The sequence below is a fragment of the Ipomoea triloba genome, chromosome 5 (assembly GCF_003576645.1).
Source record: "Ipomoea triloba cultivar NCNSP0323 chromosome 5, ASM357664v1".
Taxonomy (NCBI): Eukaryota; Viridiplantae; Streptophyta; class Magnoliopsida; order Solanales; family Convolvulaceae; genus Ipomoea; species Ipomoea triloba.
Genome location: NC_044920.1, coordinates 30,226,348 through 30,245,978, shown reverse-complemented (window position 1 = coordinate 30,245,978; position 19,631 = coordinate 30,226,348). Strand labels below are relative to the sequence as shown.

General features: G+C 37.7%; 3 protein-coding genes across 7 annotated transcripts; 2 read left to right on the top strand and 1 right to left on the bottom strand.

Moving 5' to 3' along the window:
• Positions 1–968: 968 nt before the first annotated feature.
• On the top strand, positions 969–3,603 carry LOC116019177 (gluconokinase). Of its 4 annotated transcripts, none has more exons than XM_031259321.1 (5): positions 969–1,201; positions 2,410–2,513; positions 2,600–2,642; positions 2,825–2,904; positions 2,983–3,603. In XM_031259321.1, exons 3-5 carry the CDS (start codon positions 2,617–2,619, stop codon positions 3,384–3,386), a joined length of 510 nt encoding a protein of 169 aa, XP_031115181.1. In that variant the 5' UTR covers positions 969–1,201; positions 2,410–2,513; positions 2,600–2,616; the 3' UTR covers positions 3,387–3,603. The 4 variants fall into 4 exon arrangements, with proteins under 4 accessions (XP_031115181.1, XP_031115180.1, XP_031115179.1 ...); XM_031259320.1 differs by having other exon boundaries at positions 970–1,201; positions 2,436–2,513; XM_031259319.1 differs by having other exon boundaries at positions 971–1,201; positions 2,410–2,491.
• Positions 3,604–6,301: 2,698 nt separating this feature from the next.
• LOC116020018 (G-type lectin S-receptor-like serine/threonine-protein kinase At4g27290) lies at positions 6,302–10,534 on the top strand. Its single transcript, XM_031260453.1, has 7 exons — positions 6,302–7,264; positions 7,912–8,410; positions 8,874–9,121; positions 9,220–9,430; positions 9,514–9,751; positions 9,824–9,974; positions 10,106–10,534. The coding sequence occupies exons 1-7, from the start codon at positions 6,497–6,499 to the stop codon at positions 10,400–10,402; spliced, it is 2,412 nt and encodes an 803-aa protein (XP_031116313.1). The 5' UTR covers positions 6,302–6,496; the 3' UTR covers positions 10,403–10,534.
• Positions 10,510–12,800, bottom strand: LOC116020019 (universal stress protein PHOS32-like). 2 transcript variants are annotated; one of them, XM_031260455.1, is made up of 3 exons: positions 11,958–12,799; positions 10,929–10,980; positions 10,510–10,755 (listed from the first exon to the last, which is right to left on the bottom strand). In XM_031260455.1, exons 1-2 carry the CDS (start codon positions 12,673–12,675, stop codon positions 10,973–10,975), a joined length of 726 nt encoding a protein of 241 aa, XP_031116315.1. In that variant the 5' UTR covers positions 12,676–12,799; the 3' UTR covers positions 10,510–10,755; positions 10,929–10,972. The 2 variants fall into 2 exon arrangements, with proteins under 2 accessions (XP_031116315.1, XP_031116314.1); XM_031260454.1 differs by lacking the exon at positions 10,929–10,980 and having other exon boundaries at positions 11,958–12,800.
• Positions 12,801–19,631: the final 6,831 nt, after the last annotated feature.

The following is a 19,631-nucleotide window of genomic DNA, read 5'->3' as shown; positions in this document are numbered from 1 at the left end:
TATACAACATTTTTTCTTTATAAACATTAGCAAGGGCTCGATCTTGTGTCATTCTCTATAATCTACCACAAAAAAACTAACTAAATTGCTTGTGCGGGAACGCGGGACACTTTCTTCTTTCTAGCTAGTTTGTAGTAATTAATAATTAATTGATCACAACGTTTTAAAGCATATTGTGTTACGTTGTTATTAATAGAGGCAACGCAATGGACGTGTCTATCAAATGTAACGATAAATGCTTGCCAATTTAAATGTTACGTTGAAAATATGAGACGGAACGCCTGATTTGAAACTTCTGAATTGATTTGTCAACATGAGGTGATCAATGTGAGCTTCCAATCCATTGATGCAAGGTGACTAAGGTAAGATGACAAACTTGAATCAATCTTTTCTGCACCCGGTGTATACTCCTATATGGAAGGGAGTGGGTTCAAGCCTCAGTAGAGGCATCTGTTGACTCTTTGTGTTTTAGTAGGTTAAGAAAATAGCTATGAACAGATACTACATTGTAACGGAGTCAATAGAACTAAAAAAAAATAAAAATCTGCACCTACTTAACTAGAAAAGAGTTAATATCGTCTTCTGAAATTTGAACGCATGGCCTCCCATTTCGTGTCACTAGACCACCATCATTAGCATAAAACCTCACTATTGGCTAACAAATTTATCCATTAAATAAAGGGTAGTGGGCAAAGATTGCGATTTTCCAATATCCGGCAACCTGCTATATATATATGACATAGACGCATCAACCACTACACGTAATGCATATGAATCAGCCGGTCGAGTTTGTTACATGCAATTCACTATTTAGCTTCCATATATATATGCCCCTCTCCAGATCTTTAACGTAACCACCTTAACTTAGAATCACCTTGTCGTCTTCTCTGGTTGGTGACGTCTAATCATGGCAACAGTACACAACCACTCTGCAATCTGCAGCAGTAAATACTATAAAGATTTAAAAAAAAAATTTATGGGTCGAGGCTCTGAAATAATCGCATCCTAAAACGGCCCAAAGGCTCTATTTTGGATTTGGTTCGATAATTTTTTCGGCCCAGTTGAGCAAAACATGCGAGAGAAGCGAACAGACGAGGAGGGAGCAAAGTTGGATGAGTTTTGGTGGGTGAAAAAATGTGAAATAGGATGTTGAATGGCGAAGAGAAGGATCCCATCGTGGAAATTGCTGCTCAGCATCGAGGTTTGTCAGATCTTCGTCTTGTTTATCTGTTTATCAGCCTTGATTCGATTACAACGAATAATGATTTGTAATTGCCTGAATTTTGGTTCTTTTTAGTCTTCAATTGTTGGATGGAAATGGTTTGATCTTTAGTTCATGTTTGATAGAAAAAGTTTATCAGGAATTGAGATGGGGTTTCTGGGGAGAGGATGTTAGCAGGAGAAGTGTTTGATTGTTTGACTCTGTGAAACTTTGATTGGAGTTGTGTTTTAAGGTTGTCTGGATTTTGTGAAAATCTTTGAAGTTTTCTAAATAAGAATTTGTTGATACTAAGTAAGATGATTTAGTATTTGATTGAACTTTCTTAAGGTTTAGCAGAACATAAGAACAGATATGGTGAAATCAAGAGGTAATGCTATATGGGTCCTCCGAGTATTCTGGTTTAGTCAAGTTTAGTCCTAAACTTTCAAATTGATCCCTTGGTCCTTCAATTTTCAAATTATTACCATTCTAAGTTTACCGCTCATAGTCCTTCAACTTTCAAAATTTAACCATCTCTGGTCTAAAAGAACCATGGGTGATTAAAATTTGATAGTTGAAGGATCATGGACAGTTAACTTGGACTACTGATGTAAACAATTTGAAATTCGAAAGACCACGGGTGGTCAATTTGAATGTTTAGAACAGCTAAACCACTATACCCGGAGGACCCTAGATAGTATTAACTCGTGAAATCAACATCAGAGAAGCATGGGAAAATTCTTGATAAGTGAGGAATACAGCCCAGAATCTCTCCTTTGGTTTTTGCTTTTACTGTTCTGAATCTTTTGCACTTCTTATCACTGTCTGGTTTAGATAATCTTTTTAGCATTACTATGATTTTTGAGGGGAACTAAGATATGTCTTGGTGGTTGTGCTGTGTCAATGGTGTGATGTCTCATATTTTGCAGTTGATTTGGTTATCTGTAGTCACTAGATCATTCGTCGCTTCAAATAGATTAAGATTGATAGTTATGTGTTATTTTGGTTCAATTGGAGCATCTTATTCACTCAATCATGAGTTGGTGTTGAGTGTGATGTTCTAGGATAGTTCATGGCTATATTTGTGTTGTTGGTTCATAAACGCAACACGAAAATGTTGATTAACTTAAGCATTCTTGTTCTCGTTCTCGTACAAGTATGAGCTATGCTTTATTTTATTTTATTTTTGCTTTGCGTTGGTATTATAGTGACACTGTTCTATTCGCATGTGAAGATCTGTCTGCTGCAGCTATTTAATCGAAGTTTCATCCATGGCATCTGATCATAAAGGTTATACTTATTTTCAAGCCCGGTAACATTCCATTTCTAATGAACTAGGTAGATTACATGTAACGAGTCTTTTCATTCTTCTCTTAAAAACACGATCATACTTCACAGGAAAAGCTGTCGTCCTTATGGGTCCAAGTGGTGCAGGAAAGTCGTAAGTCTTGTGATTCACATTGCTTAATGGGTTGATTTGTTTGCCATTTTTAATGTCATATCACGAGTTCATGCAACATTCTCTTTTGGTTTGATCTCGTGCAGAGTTGTAGTTTGTCGCTAACAGTTTCAGTTTCCATTTATGCATTTTCTTTAGACTTATAGATGTTCTCGATTTTGCAGAACCATAGGTGAGATGCTCGGGAAAGCAATGAATGGTCACTTTCTTGATGCAGACGACTATCACTCGCCTTCCAACAAAGGTAGCCGTTGAGGTTCAAACTTCTCGTTTCGTTATATACTAACATAGTGCAGCATTGAGAGATTTCGTTACATAACAGAAAAGATGCAGAACGGGATCCCTTTGACAGATGAAGATCGCGTTCCCTGGCTTGAGACACTGCGGGATGCCCTCAGAGCCAGCTTAACGAAGGGGCAACTAGCGGTTCTTGCTTGCTCTGCACTGCAAAAATGCTACAGAGAAATCCTCAGATCTGCTGACCCGAGATACGAACAAGGTTCCCGTGCCTGTTCAGTGAAGTTCGTTCTGCTAGATGTAACCGCTGATGTTCTTGCCGAACGCCTTAACAGACGAGCAGCAGAAGGGAAACATTTCATGCCTGCAAAGCTCTTGCAATCTCAGCTGGATTTGCTTCAGATTGATGAATCAGAAGGCATATTTAAGATCGACGCGACTCTTGATCCCCGGGATATTGTCAGCAAGATACAAGCTTTCGTAATCTGATCAAATCTAGTGGCTTTTCTATATCAGTGATTGATTCAGTTCTTAAGAGACACCATTGTAGTCTTCTTAGAAATTATCAAATATTATATGCAGAATGTATACCCTTTCTTGTCAGCAAGATGCTGCTGTAATCTGACAGTTAAACATAGAGACACAACATCTAATGTAAGACTGATCTATCTCTGCTGTTTTTCAAGCAAAATCAAGATTCTTTTTATGGCCAATAACCATAAATCACCCGATAGTTATATCATGGACCCGGGTCCACCATACTATGTGGACACGTGTCCATTTTCATACTAAATATTCACAATTTGAATTGTGAATATTCAGTATATAAATTGTGTATTTTGAATCTGAATTGACCTTACAAGGTGAATCTAGGTCCACAAAATAATTTGTCATAAATCACCCTAGAATGGTTGACGGTGTTACTCTATGTACGCAGGTTCAAAAAACAAAATTTGCATACTGAATGTTCATAATTTATCAACTATTCAATATGTAAATTGTGAATATTTATGTGATAACTCAAGTTTAATTAGATGAATATTTATGTGATAACTCAAGTTTAATTAGATATTTTTTTTGATGACGAAGGAAACTTATAATCATATTTACATAATAATTTTTAAATCATGAGAGATAAAATTATATTAATAAGACTATGTGAGGCAAGCTTAATGGATAACCGTATATTGAAACAATACATTTCTTTGTGCAATCACTTTCTTATAAAATTATTAAATTATTCTTACACGTAAACAAATTGATGTGTTATACTGTCATTACTGTGTGTGCGACTAATTTGTTTGTGTTTTGAATTAAAAATTGAAACGCCACCGTACTGAGCCTAATACATCCAAGACTTTATTGATTTGGGTCAAATGTCACAATTATGAATTAAAAAGGGCATAATTGGATTTCCTACATGGCAATTTGACTGTCCAACATGTAAGCAATGAAGTTGAGATAGATGTAGTACAATGTTTATCTCATCTCTTACAAAATCTAAATCTAGTTGCTGGATTTTTCATAGGATTTAAAGGACGAAAAAACCCAAAGATTTGAAGCATAATTTTCATAGTAGAAATTTATGAGCGAGTTTGATTCTGACCAACACTATTTTGGTGGAACCCATAATCCTAGTGTAGTTTAAGTCAACATTTTTCTGTGATTTACTTATTGTACTATTCAGGGACGGTGGAGCCAATACGAGGCAGCTGTCACCCCTCCCCCACCCCACCTCACCCCTTATATATAAGAGACCCTTGTATATATATAATAAATGTTTACATATAAGTAAATAATATAGATATAAATTTCTCAAAGATGAAGTAGCACAGATGATTAAGTATGTATGTGTTGACGTGTTGTAGTAGAGGTCAAGCAATCAAATCTCCCAACAGAACAAGACTTTAAAAGTAAAGTAAAACCTTATTTATTCCGGCACCAATCGATTCAATTGATGATAATCAAGAAAAATGTTGGATCAAGCCAATGAGTGTTGTGTTTTGTTCAAAAACACAGCAGGTTTATTTTGAATATAATGCACAACAGACGACCACGCATGATCACTCAAGAAAATATATGCATGTGTTCTTAATTCCTAGGTTAGTTTCCATTGATGTGATGGAACAAAATCCATTATTACAAGGAAAATATCACCCAAGATTAAGGATTCAAAAGCCGACAATGTTGAACATTATTGTGTCCCCAGCCTCATTAAATATGTGTCACAATTTCAGCCGCCAACAGCAAATAAGTTGGAAAACTACTATACAAAGAAGTTTTACTATACAAGTCTGAATTGAAAAATTTTACCATTTCGATTCACACTATAGTATTAATTTGTATTGATTGTAAATAAAAATCTATCAATTACACATGTGGGGACTTGGGGCACAAGGTATTCTGGAATGGAAAATATTATATGTACTCTCATTTTTTATTCTTATTTTTTACTCTTACACCGAAAATTTTGATGTAGACACTTGTATTGGGACTCACATGAAAAAAGTAATTTATTAATACCCGTCACGGAATAAAATTTATAGGGTAAGATTTGAAAGTACATATAATAGAACTCTTCTGAAACACTTAACTACATATAAAATATGGTTTTTGGATTGTTCTATGTATACGTGATGATACTAAAATTGAGGGTTTGAATATTTATGAATTTATCTTTTGGATTAAGGGGTTACCCATAGCTGACCAGCTCAAACCCAAGGGCTTGAGGTTCGAACCCACGACCTCTCGGCCTCTCTTACCACTTGGGCTACCCTTACGGGCTTTATGAATTTATCAATGTTATCATTGGTTAAGCATAATGTATTATGTCAAATTGTAAAACAGTTGTTAAATATTTTTAGTCAACGTATATACCATTTAATTTTGCATACCACATCTTATTGAGTTCACACTTCACATTGTACGCTTAATTCTTATTGCATACCACATCTTATTGCGTTCACACTTCGTATTGTACGCTTAATAAAAAATTAAAAAAAAAAACTCTTTAAATTTTTTTTTTTGGTAATGTCGAGATTGTTCTAAACCACTCTCAAGAACAATACTCATTCGGAAACCTAATGAGAGCATTAAATATATACAGTAATGCGTTGATATCCATATTTCCACGAGATCGATATAACTAATCTAGTTAAAGTTTCATATATACCAGCTTATATATGTGTGTGTGTGAATGAGAATACCTACATAAGATTAATTAAGAAAACTTGCAGTCACTAACTATGAATATACATTAAAAATTTTATTTTTATGCAGTAACTCGCAAATCATACAAAACATGTGTACCAAATTTGAGCTGGATATGAAGAGAAACATACAAAATTGTAAAAGGAGACCACTTTTGACCTTTATCAGACATCGACTACTATACAGTCGGTAATCTGGAAATCGAATTCTCATTACAGAGACCATATAGCTCATAGGCTGTTTGAAACATTCTAGAGCTTGAAAAAGCACACAAAAATCTATTCTTGGCGCCCATAAAAACATCCTTTCAGACATAACAATTGTCGGTAATAAATCATTGAAGAATAACAAATTAAGGAATCTCAGAAGATTCATTAAAGTCTCTGAAAATGTTTGCATTATTTGTCTTTTTTTGCGGTATTATGATGCCGATTTCTACGTATGCAGACACCATTATCACTCCCGATCAGGCCCTGGTGGATGGGGAAACGGTGGTTTCCCCCGCCGGAGTTTTCGAGCTAGGGTTTTTCAGCCCCGGAAGTACGCCGGAGAATCGCTACTTGGGAATATGGTACAAGAAAATATCGCACGGGACGGTGGTGTGGGTGGCCAACAGAGATTCTCCGGTGAAAGGCAACTCCGGCAGGCTAATCCTTAACCCTAACGGAACTTTAATTTTGATCGACGGCAATAATCGCACGGTTTGGTCGGCGAATTCATCGAGAGCCTTGAAAAACGCGGCGACGCGTCTCTCCGACCGCGGAAACCTTGTAGTCTTCGACGTCGCCGGCACCGGCGATGACCGGAGTTTTGGGTGGCAGAGCTTTGATTATCCTTCCGACACGTTGTTGCAGGGAATGAAGCTGGGGAAGAATTTAGTTACCGGGAAGGAGTGGTTCATCTCGTCGTGGAAGAGCGCGGAGGATCCGTCCACCGGCGAGTACGTGAACCGTCTAAACTCCGACGGGTACACGCAGGCGTTTGTGATGAAAGGTTCGGAAATAGAGTTCAGTACCGGGCCCTGGAACGGCCGGTCCTTCACCTCCAGCGTGGCTTCCCGTCCAAACACGTATTACACCTACAAATTAGTCTCCACCTCCGACGAAATCTACTTCTCCTACGACCTCATCAAAAACATGTCCGTCCTCACCAGGCTGGTATGTAACATTTTTTCATTAATATGATGGGGATTATTCTCTGATAGCCGTGCATCAATGATAGTCGGAAACAGACCCACTACTAAGTAGACCTCGGACCGACCTTTGCTGACCCCTCGTGATCATCTTCCCAACAATATTAGCCGCCAAGCTCCTTTGGAGGGCACCTTATGCAAGTGGTGGGATAATCATCGCACCCGGTCTACTTAAATCAGAACCAACCTACCGACCTAATTCTAGCAATAGAATACAGTACCCTCAAGAGTATTAGGGCACGTGGTCAAGCCCTCTTGGGCCCTAGTCTAAACCTGTGCATGGGTTCCACGTGCCTTACATGACGGATGACCGAAACTTGTTTCATCCTCATCCCTATAAATAACTTTTGGCTATTTCTATAGGTAATCGTAGGTTCGAGGCCTCTAACCCACTGTCACCTATTTATAATTTCATAAGTTAAAAGCAAACGGTGTAAAGAGACATTGACCCAAACCGACCCTAATAACATATCTCGTAGTTAGTGCTACTCGTATATACTACATCAAATATATTAAGGCTTTAATTATATAGTGAAAGTGAACTGAATGATCATAAGTGGTTAGTTTATTTAGATTTGTGTTGAATTCATGGATTATATTTATAAAATCTAGGTCATCATGCCAAACGGACAAGTCCAGCATCTCACCTGGATCGAAAGAACACAAAACTGGATAGTGTACTTGAACGTGCAGGTCGATAATTGCGACCGGTACGGCCTGTGCGGGCCGTACGCCACCTGCAACATCGACAACTCGCCCCCCTGCGGCTGCCTCGAAGGCTTCCGCCCCAAGTTCACCAAGCAATGGAACGAGGCCGACTGGTCCGGCGGCTGCGTCAGGAACAATCCGGTGGGTTGTGGGAAGGAAGATGGGTTTAGGACACTTTCCGGCATTAAAATGCCGGATTCTAGGAAGACATGGTACAGCACCACTGTGAATCTTAAGGAATGCGAAAAGATGTGTCTGCAGAACTGTTCTTGCACTGCTTACACGGTTCTTGATGTCAGGGATGGGAGTGGCTGCTTGATGTATATTGATGAACTCATTGATATGAGAGAGCTTTCCCAGAACGATCAGCCATTATATGTCAGAATGGCTGCATCAGACATAGGTATATATTGTAACTATTCAATGCTCGCTCGTTTGGTATTATTAGTCACCCCTTAGTGAATTTTATTTTTTTTTGGTTTTTTTTTTTAGGAGTGTGATTAGGAAATAGAAGGTGCATAGATGGGAGTGAAGAGAAAGAGGGGGGGGGGGGGGGGGAACAAAGCTTATTTAAAATAAAAAAATCAAACTCAAGTTGCTGCACGCGCCTGCTGGGCACAGTTGTGACTGGCTGATTTTTGCTGTGGGACCACATATCTGCGAAAAACCCTTAATTTGCCGGAGGAGCTCACTTATTCTCTCTCCATAACCTCTCTCATCCACTTCACCTAAATTTTTCTTAAAATCTTATCCATAATCCACTATTATGGATAGCCTTACACCATATTTTACTGTTCAATGCTCAGGGTGGTATTATTAGCTACCTGTCGGACCATATTTCACTGATTGTTATTATAATGTTGCAGCTGCAGATAAGAGGCAAAAGAAACAAAGAGTTATGGCAATTTCAATTGCATTATCTGCAGTTATAGGGTTTCTTCTCCTCTGCTTTTTGGTGTGGTGTGGACTCCATAGAAGGAGGAGCAAAAGAGATTTGTATGATGATGAAGAGATGGAGTGTCCAATGTTTGATTTAGCTACAGTTTCAGCTGCCACCCATAACTTCTCTAACAACAATATGGTCGGAGAGGGCGGATTTGGAGCTGTTTATAAGGTATTTGGAAGACAAAAATCCAATATTTATTTTTTTGCTATGGTTAGCAAGAAATGTAGGTAAGTAGGTTAATTAATGTAAAAAGGTTGAACTTTTAGGGTAAGTTGGCAGAAGGAAAAGAGATAGCAGTGAAGAGGCTGTCAAGGCAATCTTTACAGGGAAAACAAGAACTTCAGAACGAAATGGCTCTCATCTCCAAGCTTCAACACAGAAACCTTGTAAAACTTCTAGGTTGTTGCCTTGAAGGAGAAGAGAAGATGCTGATCTATGAGTTCATGCCAAACAATTCCTTGGACCATTTCATTTTTGGTACTGTCTAAAATTTTCACTCTATAGATCTGATGATGATAACTTATGGGTTAGTTATGATGATCATCTTAAATGGCTTGCAGATCCAGAGCGAAGAGGAGTTCTTACATGGCAGCGCCGGTTTGATATTGCAATGGGAATATCGCGTGGACTGCTTTACCTTCATCAGGACTCGAGGTTGAGAATTGTTCATAGAGATCTTAAAGCTAGTAATATTTTACTAGACAACAACTTCCGTCCAAAGATTTCTGATTTTGGTCTTGCCAAAATCATGGACCTAAACCAAACAGAGGGTAAAACGAGACTAGTTATAGGAACATAGTAAGTTCTTTATCCAAATTTGTAATTCATTCGGAAGCTATGGAACTAGTATACTAATTCAAACTCTTGCAGCGGTTACATGTCTCCAGAGTATGCAGTTGACGGGAAATTCTCAGTCAAGTCAGATGTGTTTAGTCTAGGTGTGTTGATACTGGAACTAGTGAGCGGCAAAAAGAATCAAACATTTCGTCACTCAGATCATCTGCATAATCTCTTGGGACATGTAAGCACCAAACCATACATTTCCTTCTTCCTAAGACACAACATAAGACTGCATTTACTCCAATTCTTCAATTTTCAAATATCGAGTTTTTCTCCTATATTCTAACTAGTCCAGTTAACATTGTATGTCAGGCATGGATATTGTGGAACAAAGGCAGGGCAGTGGAGCTGATAGATGAATACCTGGAAAAGTCATCATATGTAGAATTTGAGGTGGTGAGATGCATTCAGGTAGGGCTGTTGTGTGTTCAAAAAGCCCCCGATGACCGGCCGACGGTGGCATCAGTGGTTTCGATGATGGGGAACAAGGATGTGCGGCTGCCGCAGCCTAAACAGCCTGGTTTCTTCGTGGAGAGGAGCTCAAACTCGACTGGTTCAACATTGGTCTCTGAAAATGAACTGTCATTAACCATTATGGAAGCTAGATAGCTCAGATTTCCAGCTGCTCTGTAACAACTAACAAAACTGAATTGGCATTTGTAAATATAGATATCATAGATTCAATAATGTAATTGTCTCTGAGAATAAGTAGGAGATATAAAAATATGGAATTCACATTCAGAAATTTGGAAGTTGCAGCATCATAATGATGCTGATCCGAAAATACCAAACGATACATTTATCACAGTTCACACAGGTAAACTGTGAATACAAGACTCAACAGAAGAGTTTCCAGGTTTCATTTACATAGGATGACATTCATACATTGCAAGACTCATTAGCGACTACGCATCATAAAACGGGGTTATAGTTTGTAGACTCGTGTCCTTCTACACTTGGCGCTGCAAAAAAGAACACGAAAAATAAATATCAGAGACATATATGCTTAATAATCACAGAGCAATGCCAGAATTTTTGTGTGTGTGGTGGGGTGGATAAGAAACTATTTTTATCCTCAAACGAGGAGGCGGAAATTATTCATCAAGAAGGAGACTAAGAACGGAAAAATACACACCCTCAGCCAAGACAGGATGTAATGAGCAGAGCTCCAAATTACAATCACGAATCTGTCATAACAAAATAGGTGCAACAAGGTCTTTAGACAAGAACTTAAATAAATGCTATAAGTAATTTAAAAATGGAAACATAAGGTTTGATATGTTCACAAGCCATGGCACAATGAGAAATGATAGAATAGGTAACAGAAAGTTGGAAAAAAAAAAAAGTTAATGCCAAGCAAAGAGCAATACACGCGTGACAGAGAGAGAGAGAGAGAGAATGACCTTTGGCTCAAGTAGTTCAAGGAATATGCCTATATCCTAAAAATAAAGAAAGCTTCTGAACCCCTTTTCAGTATAAAGAGATACTCAGAATGGAATAGAGTATAAATTCCATTTTCACTTCAAGATCAATTATAGAACATGAAAGCTTCTGGGCATCTTTTCAGTATAAAGAGATTATCAAAATTCAATGGTATAAATTCCATGTTCACTTCGATAGTAAAGAAATGAATCCCACTAGAAGTTACCACACTTACAAGAAAACCAATTTTAGCACATGCATTCATTTGAAATTGTTTATGTGCCACAATGGGGGGTTTATCCTAAACTGTCAGCAACAACGCTGCAGACTACACAAGCAGGGAAGCAAGTAAAACCTCTCTTTAAAACATCCTTCTTCCGGCTTGATCAGAGATGCTACATCAAAACTATTTTTTCTTTCATTTAAGGAAACATATGAATTTAAAAATCCATAGGTAAATGCGGATAAGCTGCATCAAAGCCATCAATTGTCCAATTAACACAATTATAACTATTTTATAATCCACTTGCTTCATTGAGCTAACTACTAGCCATGCTGCAGATCATAGAGAAATAACAGGAAAGCATAATTTGCTCATAGAATTGTGTACGTAATTAAAGATACTAAGATACAACATTAATGATCATTTATCAGTTATCACTACTGGAAACTAATGCAATCATCATCCAAAGACCGAATTAAATCATAATAATCATAAGGAAACATGTAGCAATTCAGATACCTTTGCGATCATCATGTGCATCGTGGTACTCTGGTTCGTCTTCCTCCTCTGCCACGGATGCAACAGAGATCACAGGTTCAGCGTTAGCATTTCCAGCATCCTTCTCGTCAGGATACCTGACAACAACAACAGGGCAAACGCAATGCCTAACACAGTAATCACTGACGCTTCCAAGCCTGCCGTTGTTTCCTTTCCTAGTAGCTCCAAATCCACGGCTCCCCATGATGACGGCGTTGAGTCCTAACCTCTCGACTTCGAGGCAGAGCCTCTCCTTCATATCGTGGTCCTTTACGATGTGGATTTTGAACGGAATCTGCGCGTCCACCAGCGGCTGAGCCAGATCGGAGGCCTTAGTGATGGTGAAAGTGTCGAAATCGTCCTCCAGCTTCTGCTGCGACTCCTCGTTGTCAGTGTCGACGATGGAGAGGTCAACCGATCCCCAGTCGGCGCCGTAGAGCACCGAGGTGGGGCGGACGTGGACGAGAATCACGGCGTCGCCAGGGCGGAGGTACTGGTGCACCGCCCACTTGACGGCAAAGGCGGACTCATCGCTGAGGTCCACGGCGATGCCAATCCTTCGCTGAGCTCCGGCGGTCGGCGTTTCGGTAGAAGAAGGAGTTGTCGGCGGCGGAAATCGCGGAGACGACGACCGGACTTTGATATTGGCGAGACGCGGGAGGTCGGAATCCACGGAGGAGTTCGCCTGATTATGCTGCATTTTCTGGAGAATTCCCGGGTGGGGGTTAGGGTTTTTCTTAACGTTGACTGATTTTCCGTCCTTTCGACTTCTGCAAGAAACAGATGAGAGGAAATGAGACCTTCGCTCCCAACACTAAAATGGCTACTTCATTGCGTGCGTGCTCAAAGCTGAAAATTAATGGGCCTCACTGTCTATAAACCCGACCCAATTCCAAAATATCTCTGTCATCTCAAATCGGCCCTGTCTACTCAGCCCAATAAAAAAATTAACATACTACTCAGTATATGTTTTCAGTTAATAGATTATGTGTTGTAAATAAATTGGAGACGGCATATTATGTGCCTATAGTTAATATGTATTTAGTTAATATATTATGTGTCTTCAACTTTATTTACATAAACATAATCTGTTAACTGCAAACATTGTGGATCCTGGTCCAATGTATAAATTGCCTCATATCTATATCCAATGAGATTAGATTAATCAGCAAATTATATTATGAACTCGAGTCCATATTATATGGTGAGCACTCATACAAGTTCATAATATTTTGATATAAGTTCATTTAGTTTAGTGTACTTAAGTTCGCTTGTATACTTTAGGTCAAAATGATCTTATAGAATTAATGAATTATAGTACACAAAAATTAACTTTTATTATACTAAAAATAAACATATATCACATGCCCATCTTGTAAAATAGGCTATAGTCCAAAATATAACTACCGTGATTAATCTAGCAGGTCTCGTTCAAGCTCATTTCAAACTTTCAAGTTCCAACATCATACTTGAGTCACTCGATCCCTTCCAACATTATTTATGTCAGACTAGTTTAACTATGTTTTGAACCCTGATCCACAGTATAAGCATTGATCCATATCTCACAAGATTAGATTAATTTAGCTGGATCTTGCTCGAGCCCATATATATTCAAACTTCCAGAATCATTGACTCATACGCCTTTCAACATCATTTCTGATCTTCTAGTCTAGTTTGGTCGAGTCTTGTTTGAGCCATTGTTCATACTCAGAAATTCATGTTTAAGTGAGCAAAACCAGCTCTTCCGCTTGAGGTAACACTTACAGGTAGTGGAATATAATGTTGGTGGTATTTGTTTCAAATTGCTAATGTAATAAACGTTCTGCGAATGGAGTTGCCCACTTATTAGCTCGTCACTCTATTTCTAATGGAGATCGTATGGAGTTGTTTAGTAACCCACCTAACTTTATTTGTAACACTGATCTCTCATATTTGAATCTAATTCTTTCTCTTTTTTTTTTTTCCAAAAAAAAATTGTTGGTTTTATTGTTAGAATCCATTTTTCCACTAAAAAGGAATTGGAGATGAGAAAGTTTAGATGGGGTTTAGCTAGTTTTGTGTTGCTGAGATGAATCTGAGTTTATACTATCCTACTCAGTACAGATTGTGCAGTTGCCTGCCTCCCTTTATAGCTCTGCCTGCCACAGTGCCACCACCCCTATCAACCAACAACCATGTCATTCTCTATGCATATATACCACCAGTATATATGCTTGCTTGATATATATATAGAGAGAGAAGTGAGTAGGCTGCTTTTAAGATGAACTTTTTTGGACCTACTTTAAAAAACATCCCTTTAGTGGTTTCTTGACTTCCACAAACAGAAAAGTTCTGAATTGCACTCCTTGTGTTTCAGCACCTAAACCATACAAATAAACCCTATTTAGGCAAACCCCCTTTCTCTCTCTCTACATATATGTCTCTCTCTCTATATATATTTAATAGATAAAAAAAATTTCAAAGTCTAATCTTTTTAGTAGAACCTAAAGCTAGGGTTTTGTAAACCACCACTGCTACATATTTTCTTCTTCCAAACTTTTCGTTGGATAAGTTTCGGGAGCACTCTTAATCCCATGTTTAAGCGACTCAAACAGATCAGAAACCATCCACATACCACTGCTACATATTGAAAGTTTTCTTCTTCTTCCAAACTTTTCGTCGGATAAGTCTCGACGGCACTCTTAATCTCATGTTTAAGTGACTCAAACGGATCAGAGACCATCCACATAAAAACTACCACTGCTACGTATTGAAAACTTTCGTCTTCTTCCAAACTTTTTGTTGGATACGTCTCGATCAGTAGCACTCTTAATCCCATGTTTAAGCGACTCAAACAGATTGGAGATGATCCACAACATCAAGAAATTAGTGCATGAATGTACATATATATCTAAGGCTGGCTAGGTTACAAGATCAAGCAATTCACAACGACATTGGTGCAGATGATGACAAATAGATATATAGGGAAAATAAAAATGATGAATATCCATTCCATGATAAATAAATAATGGTAAATATAAGTGATGAAGAACAGAAAAGGTGAGCCATATATAATAAAGCATCTCACTGACAGAAATCTTGCAGAGAGAGAGAGAGAGACAAAAGACCAGAAACTGTATTGCTCCAATTTGGAGAATGATAATAGTTTGACAAGCAAAAGGGCAAAGAAAAAGCAGTGTTTTCGGGTCTTGATAAACAGCATTTCACCCAAATGTGAAAAGACAAAAAAAAAAACAAGGTTTCATTAATTTAATTTCTTCTTCTTCATTTTCAGTATCTGATGGCTACTATAACCCTAGCTAGCTAGTAAGAAAGCCTAAGGGACAGGTCAATTGTAGTAGTAGTAGTGGTGGATGAATTAGAAGCATCAAAAGAAGCTTCACCACTACTAGCCATGGCAGCAGCAGCTACAACAGCAACTGGAGAAGAAGATTCTGAAGCACCACTAGCCCTCATCATCACCACATCATGATCATCATCATCCTCAGAACTGTTCCTCTCTGCAGGGAAAAACTCATACTCTTTCATCCCTTTTGATGCTGCTGATGAACAACTCCCCTTCATCAATCCCTACAAATCACTCCATTAATTCTGGGTATCAAATTAAAGCATCAAGAAAAACTAATCCAATCAAATAGCTCAACTGGCAAGCAAGCTAAGAAATTTCGAGAAAATCTGGTTCGATCCCCATGACGATTCCCCTTGGCCAGCTCCAGGAACAGGCGGGATCGTTAGACAGATAAAGACTCGAAACACACAAACACAAAAGAAATGGTTTTTGGGTGGAGGTGAGATTAGTGTTTACCTTGTCAGAAAAACCCACATGAAGGAACTGTTTGGGGTTGAAGCCATTGGGATATTCTTGAGTTTCTTCTCCAATGATGTTGACCCATTGATTGTAGCCCAGATTTCCATCATTCCCTCGCTTTTTCTAAGGAGACAAAGATAGATAGATAGATAGATATGTTAAACTAACATTTTTTAAAATGGGGATTAGAATAAAAAAAGGTTTTTTCAGACCTTGTGGCAAACATTGCAGATTTGATGGTGATGATCAGAGAGAGATGGGGGAGGGTTGAAGGTGAAATTTGGTGTTGAAGAGAGCTCTTTCGAGTTCTCCTTCACATTCCCAGCATGGAAAAGATTGGAATAATTCCCAAATCCGTACAGATCATGATGGGAACCCCCCAAAGAAGCAGCCGCAGCAGAAAGCGGGAACTGAAAAGGGATGGCGGCGGCGCCGTTGATCATCGCCGCCCCGCCGCCGCCGCAGGCGGCGGCGGGGGAAAACACGATGGGCGGCGCGTGATGAACAATCGCCGGCACTGTTACATTAACGCTCAGAGGATTATTGTTACTATTCATCTTCAATCTTTGATGATCCGCTTGCAAACGGAGGCGCTCAAGCTGAGCCACCCCCATTCCTCTCTGCGGCGTTTTCTTCTTCTTCGCCTCATTCCCGGCGGCGGCGGAGCCGCCGCCTCTGCTTTTTCTCCGACCACCGCTCCGGGAACCCTCCGGCGCCGTTCTTTTGAAATGATCCCCAAACGACGACCCACCGTCCATTCTCACTCCTTTCCTCCGATTAAACACTAAAGATTTAATCTTTTTGAGTAGAAAAAAAGTGGGGAGAGAGAGAAAAACCCAACCAAAACTCCTACAGCTGAGAAATGCAGGAAGACATGGCTGGCTGTTATGTTCTTGTGTTCTCTCTGTCTCAATATATAGTACAACAATTTCGATACTGCCACTCCCTTTTTCACTTGTGCCAACTTGCTTTCCATATTTGTCTTTTGCGTTTTTAAGAGACTTTATGGTTTTTTTTTTTTTTTTTTTTTTTTTTTTGNTTTTTTTTTTTTTTTTTTTTTTTTTTTTTTTTTTTGGAAATAAGAGACTTTATGGTTTGTAGTAAAAATATTACGGGAGTAATTAATATCATTTTGTCATTCCAATTAAATAGTAATTGCCATTTTAGTATAGAATTTAAGAGCCATATAGTTAATTATATTTCAATTAAATACTATACATTCATACAACAATATTAATTGATTACAATTAAAACACATACTTCATAATTAAGTATTAGATTTATCATATCAGTGACAGCCTAGCAGGGTAGGTGGATCATGATTCTTGTACGGAAGGTCATTGAGTTCAATTCTTAACAATACGTTCTTGGTCGAGCACGTCGCACAAGCTCTTTCTAGTGTGATTTGTCTCGGTTAATTAGGGTATTTGTCCATTCACTAATTTTTGAGCTCGAGTAAATATTATCTAAACCCGTTTGACAGTACATGCTGACAAGGGTAGTCGGAGCATATTTAGAAATATATTTATTTTATTAAAAGAGAGATAAAGAGAAAAACATACACGTCAGGATGTATCAGGTGTCAGCTCACTTTTTGTCGGTATGAGTTCGGTAGACTGCACTTGCTAGTACGTCATGGCTGACGTCAATGTATTATTTTTTATTGTGAGTTAATTATATTTTTTATTATATATTTATAGGTGTCAGTCTATTTTAGTCATACTAGTATTTTCGCCCCTACGTTGCACGGAATTGATTTGCTATAAGATGTTAACTCTTTTTTTTTTTTTGTTCTAGATTTATACGTGTCATTTTCAAAATATCCATGTTGGTCCTAACATTATTGTGGCATTACCATTTTTGGTTATTCGTTTGACAATACATGCTGACTAGCTAGGGTAGCCGGAGCATATTTATAAATATATTTTTTTTTACTAAATAAGAGATAAAGAGAAAAATGTACACGCCAGGATGTATCGAGGTGCTAGTCTGCTTTTTGTAGGTAGGAGTTTGATAGATTGACACCGCACGTGCTAGTACGTCATGGCTGACGTCAATGTATTATAATTTTATTGTGAGTTAATTCTATTTTTTTACATATATTTATTGATGTCCGTCTATTTTAGTCATACTAGTATTTTTGCCCCTACGTTGCACGGAATTGATTTGCTATAAGATGTTAACTCTTTTGTTTTTTTTGTTCTAGATTTATACGTGTCATTTTCAAAACATCCATGTTGGTCCTAACATTATTGTGGCATGACCATTTTTTGTTATCTGTTTGACAGTACATGCTGACGTCAATGTATTATAATTTTATTGTGAGTTAATTCTATTTTTTATCATATATTTATTAGTGTCCGTCTATTTTAGTCATACTAGTATTTTTGCCCCTATATAGTACAACAATTTCGATACTGCCACTCCCTTTTTCACTTGTGCCAACTTGCTTTCCATATTTGTCCTTTGCGTTTTAGAGACTTTATGGTTTGTAGTAAAAATATTACGGGAGTAATTAATATCATTTTGTCATTCCAATTAAATAGTAATTGCCATTTTAGTATAGAATTTAAGAGCCATATAGTTAATTATATTTCAATTAAATACTATACATTCATACAACAATATTAATTGAGTACAATTAAAACACATACTTAGTCAGTCTATTTTAGTCATACTAGTATTTTCGCCCCTACGTTGCACGGAATTGATTTGCCATAAGATGTTAACTCTTTTTTTTTTTTGTTCTAGATTTATACGTGTCATTTTCAAAACATCCATGTTACATTTGTCCTAACATTATTGTGGCATGACCACTTTTGGTTATCTGTTTGACAGTACATGCTGACTAGCTAGGGTAGCCGGAGCATATTTAGAAATATATTTATTTTACTAAATAAGAGATAAAGAGAAAAATATACACGCCAGGATGTATCGAGGTGCCAGTCCGCTTTTTGTAGGTAGGAGTTCGATAGATTGACACCGCATGTGCTAGTATGTCATGCCTGGCGTTAGTGTATTATCATTTTAATATGAGTTAATTTCATTTTTGTCATATATTTATTGGTGTCCGTCTATTTTTGTCATACTAGTATTTTCGCCCCTACGTTGCACGGAATGGATTTGCTATAATATGTTAAGTCATTTTTTTTTGTTTTAGATTTATAAGTGTAATTTTAAAAGTATCCATGTTGATCCTAACATTATTGTGGCATGACCATTTTGATTATCCGTTTGACAGTACATGCTGACTAGGGTAGCCGGGGATCATATTTAGAAATATATTTATTTTATTAAAAAAAGAGAAAGAGAAAAATATACGTGCAGGATATATCGAGATGTTAGTTCACTTTTTGTAGGTAGGAGTTCGGTAGATTGACACCGCACGTGCTAGTATGTCATGCCTGACGTCAGTGTATTATTATTTTAATATGAGTTAATTCCATATTTTTATCATATATTTAATGTATCAGTCCACTTTTAGTCCCTCTTTTTTTTTTTTCAAAACATCTCATTTAGTCCTAGTATTATTGTAGCATAACTATTTTTATTCATATGCCAAAAAAATGTTTAAATAAAGTTAAATATAAGGACATTTTGGTCTATTTAGTTCTAAGTGTTAAGTCAATTTTTTTTTTTTGGTTCTAGATTTGAGTTAATATACCTCCAATGGTCCTCGAGTATTGGAGTTTTACCAGTTGTGATCTTTCGAATTTAAAATGACCACGAGACGTCCTCCAAGTTTTAAAAAATAACTACTCATGGTCCTTAGAGGAGTCTCAGGGTCATTTTAAAATCAGGCTATTTTAAGAATTAAGACCACGAGTGATTATTTTTTATATTAATAT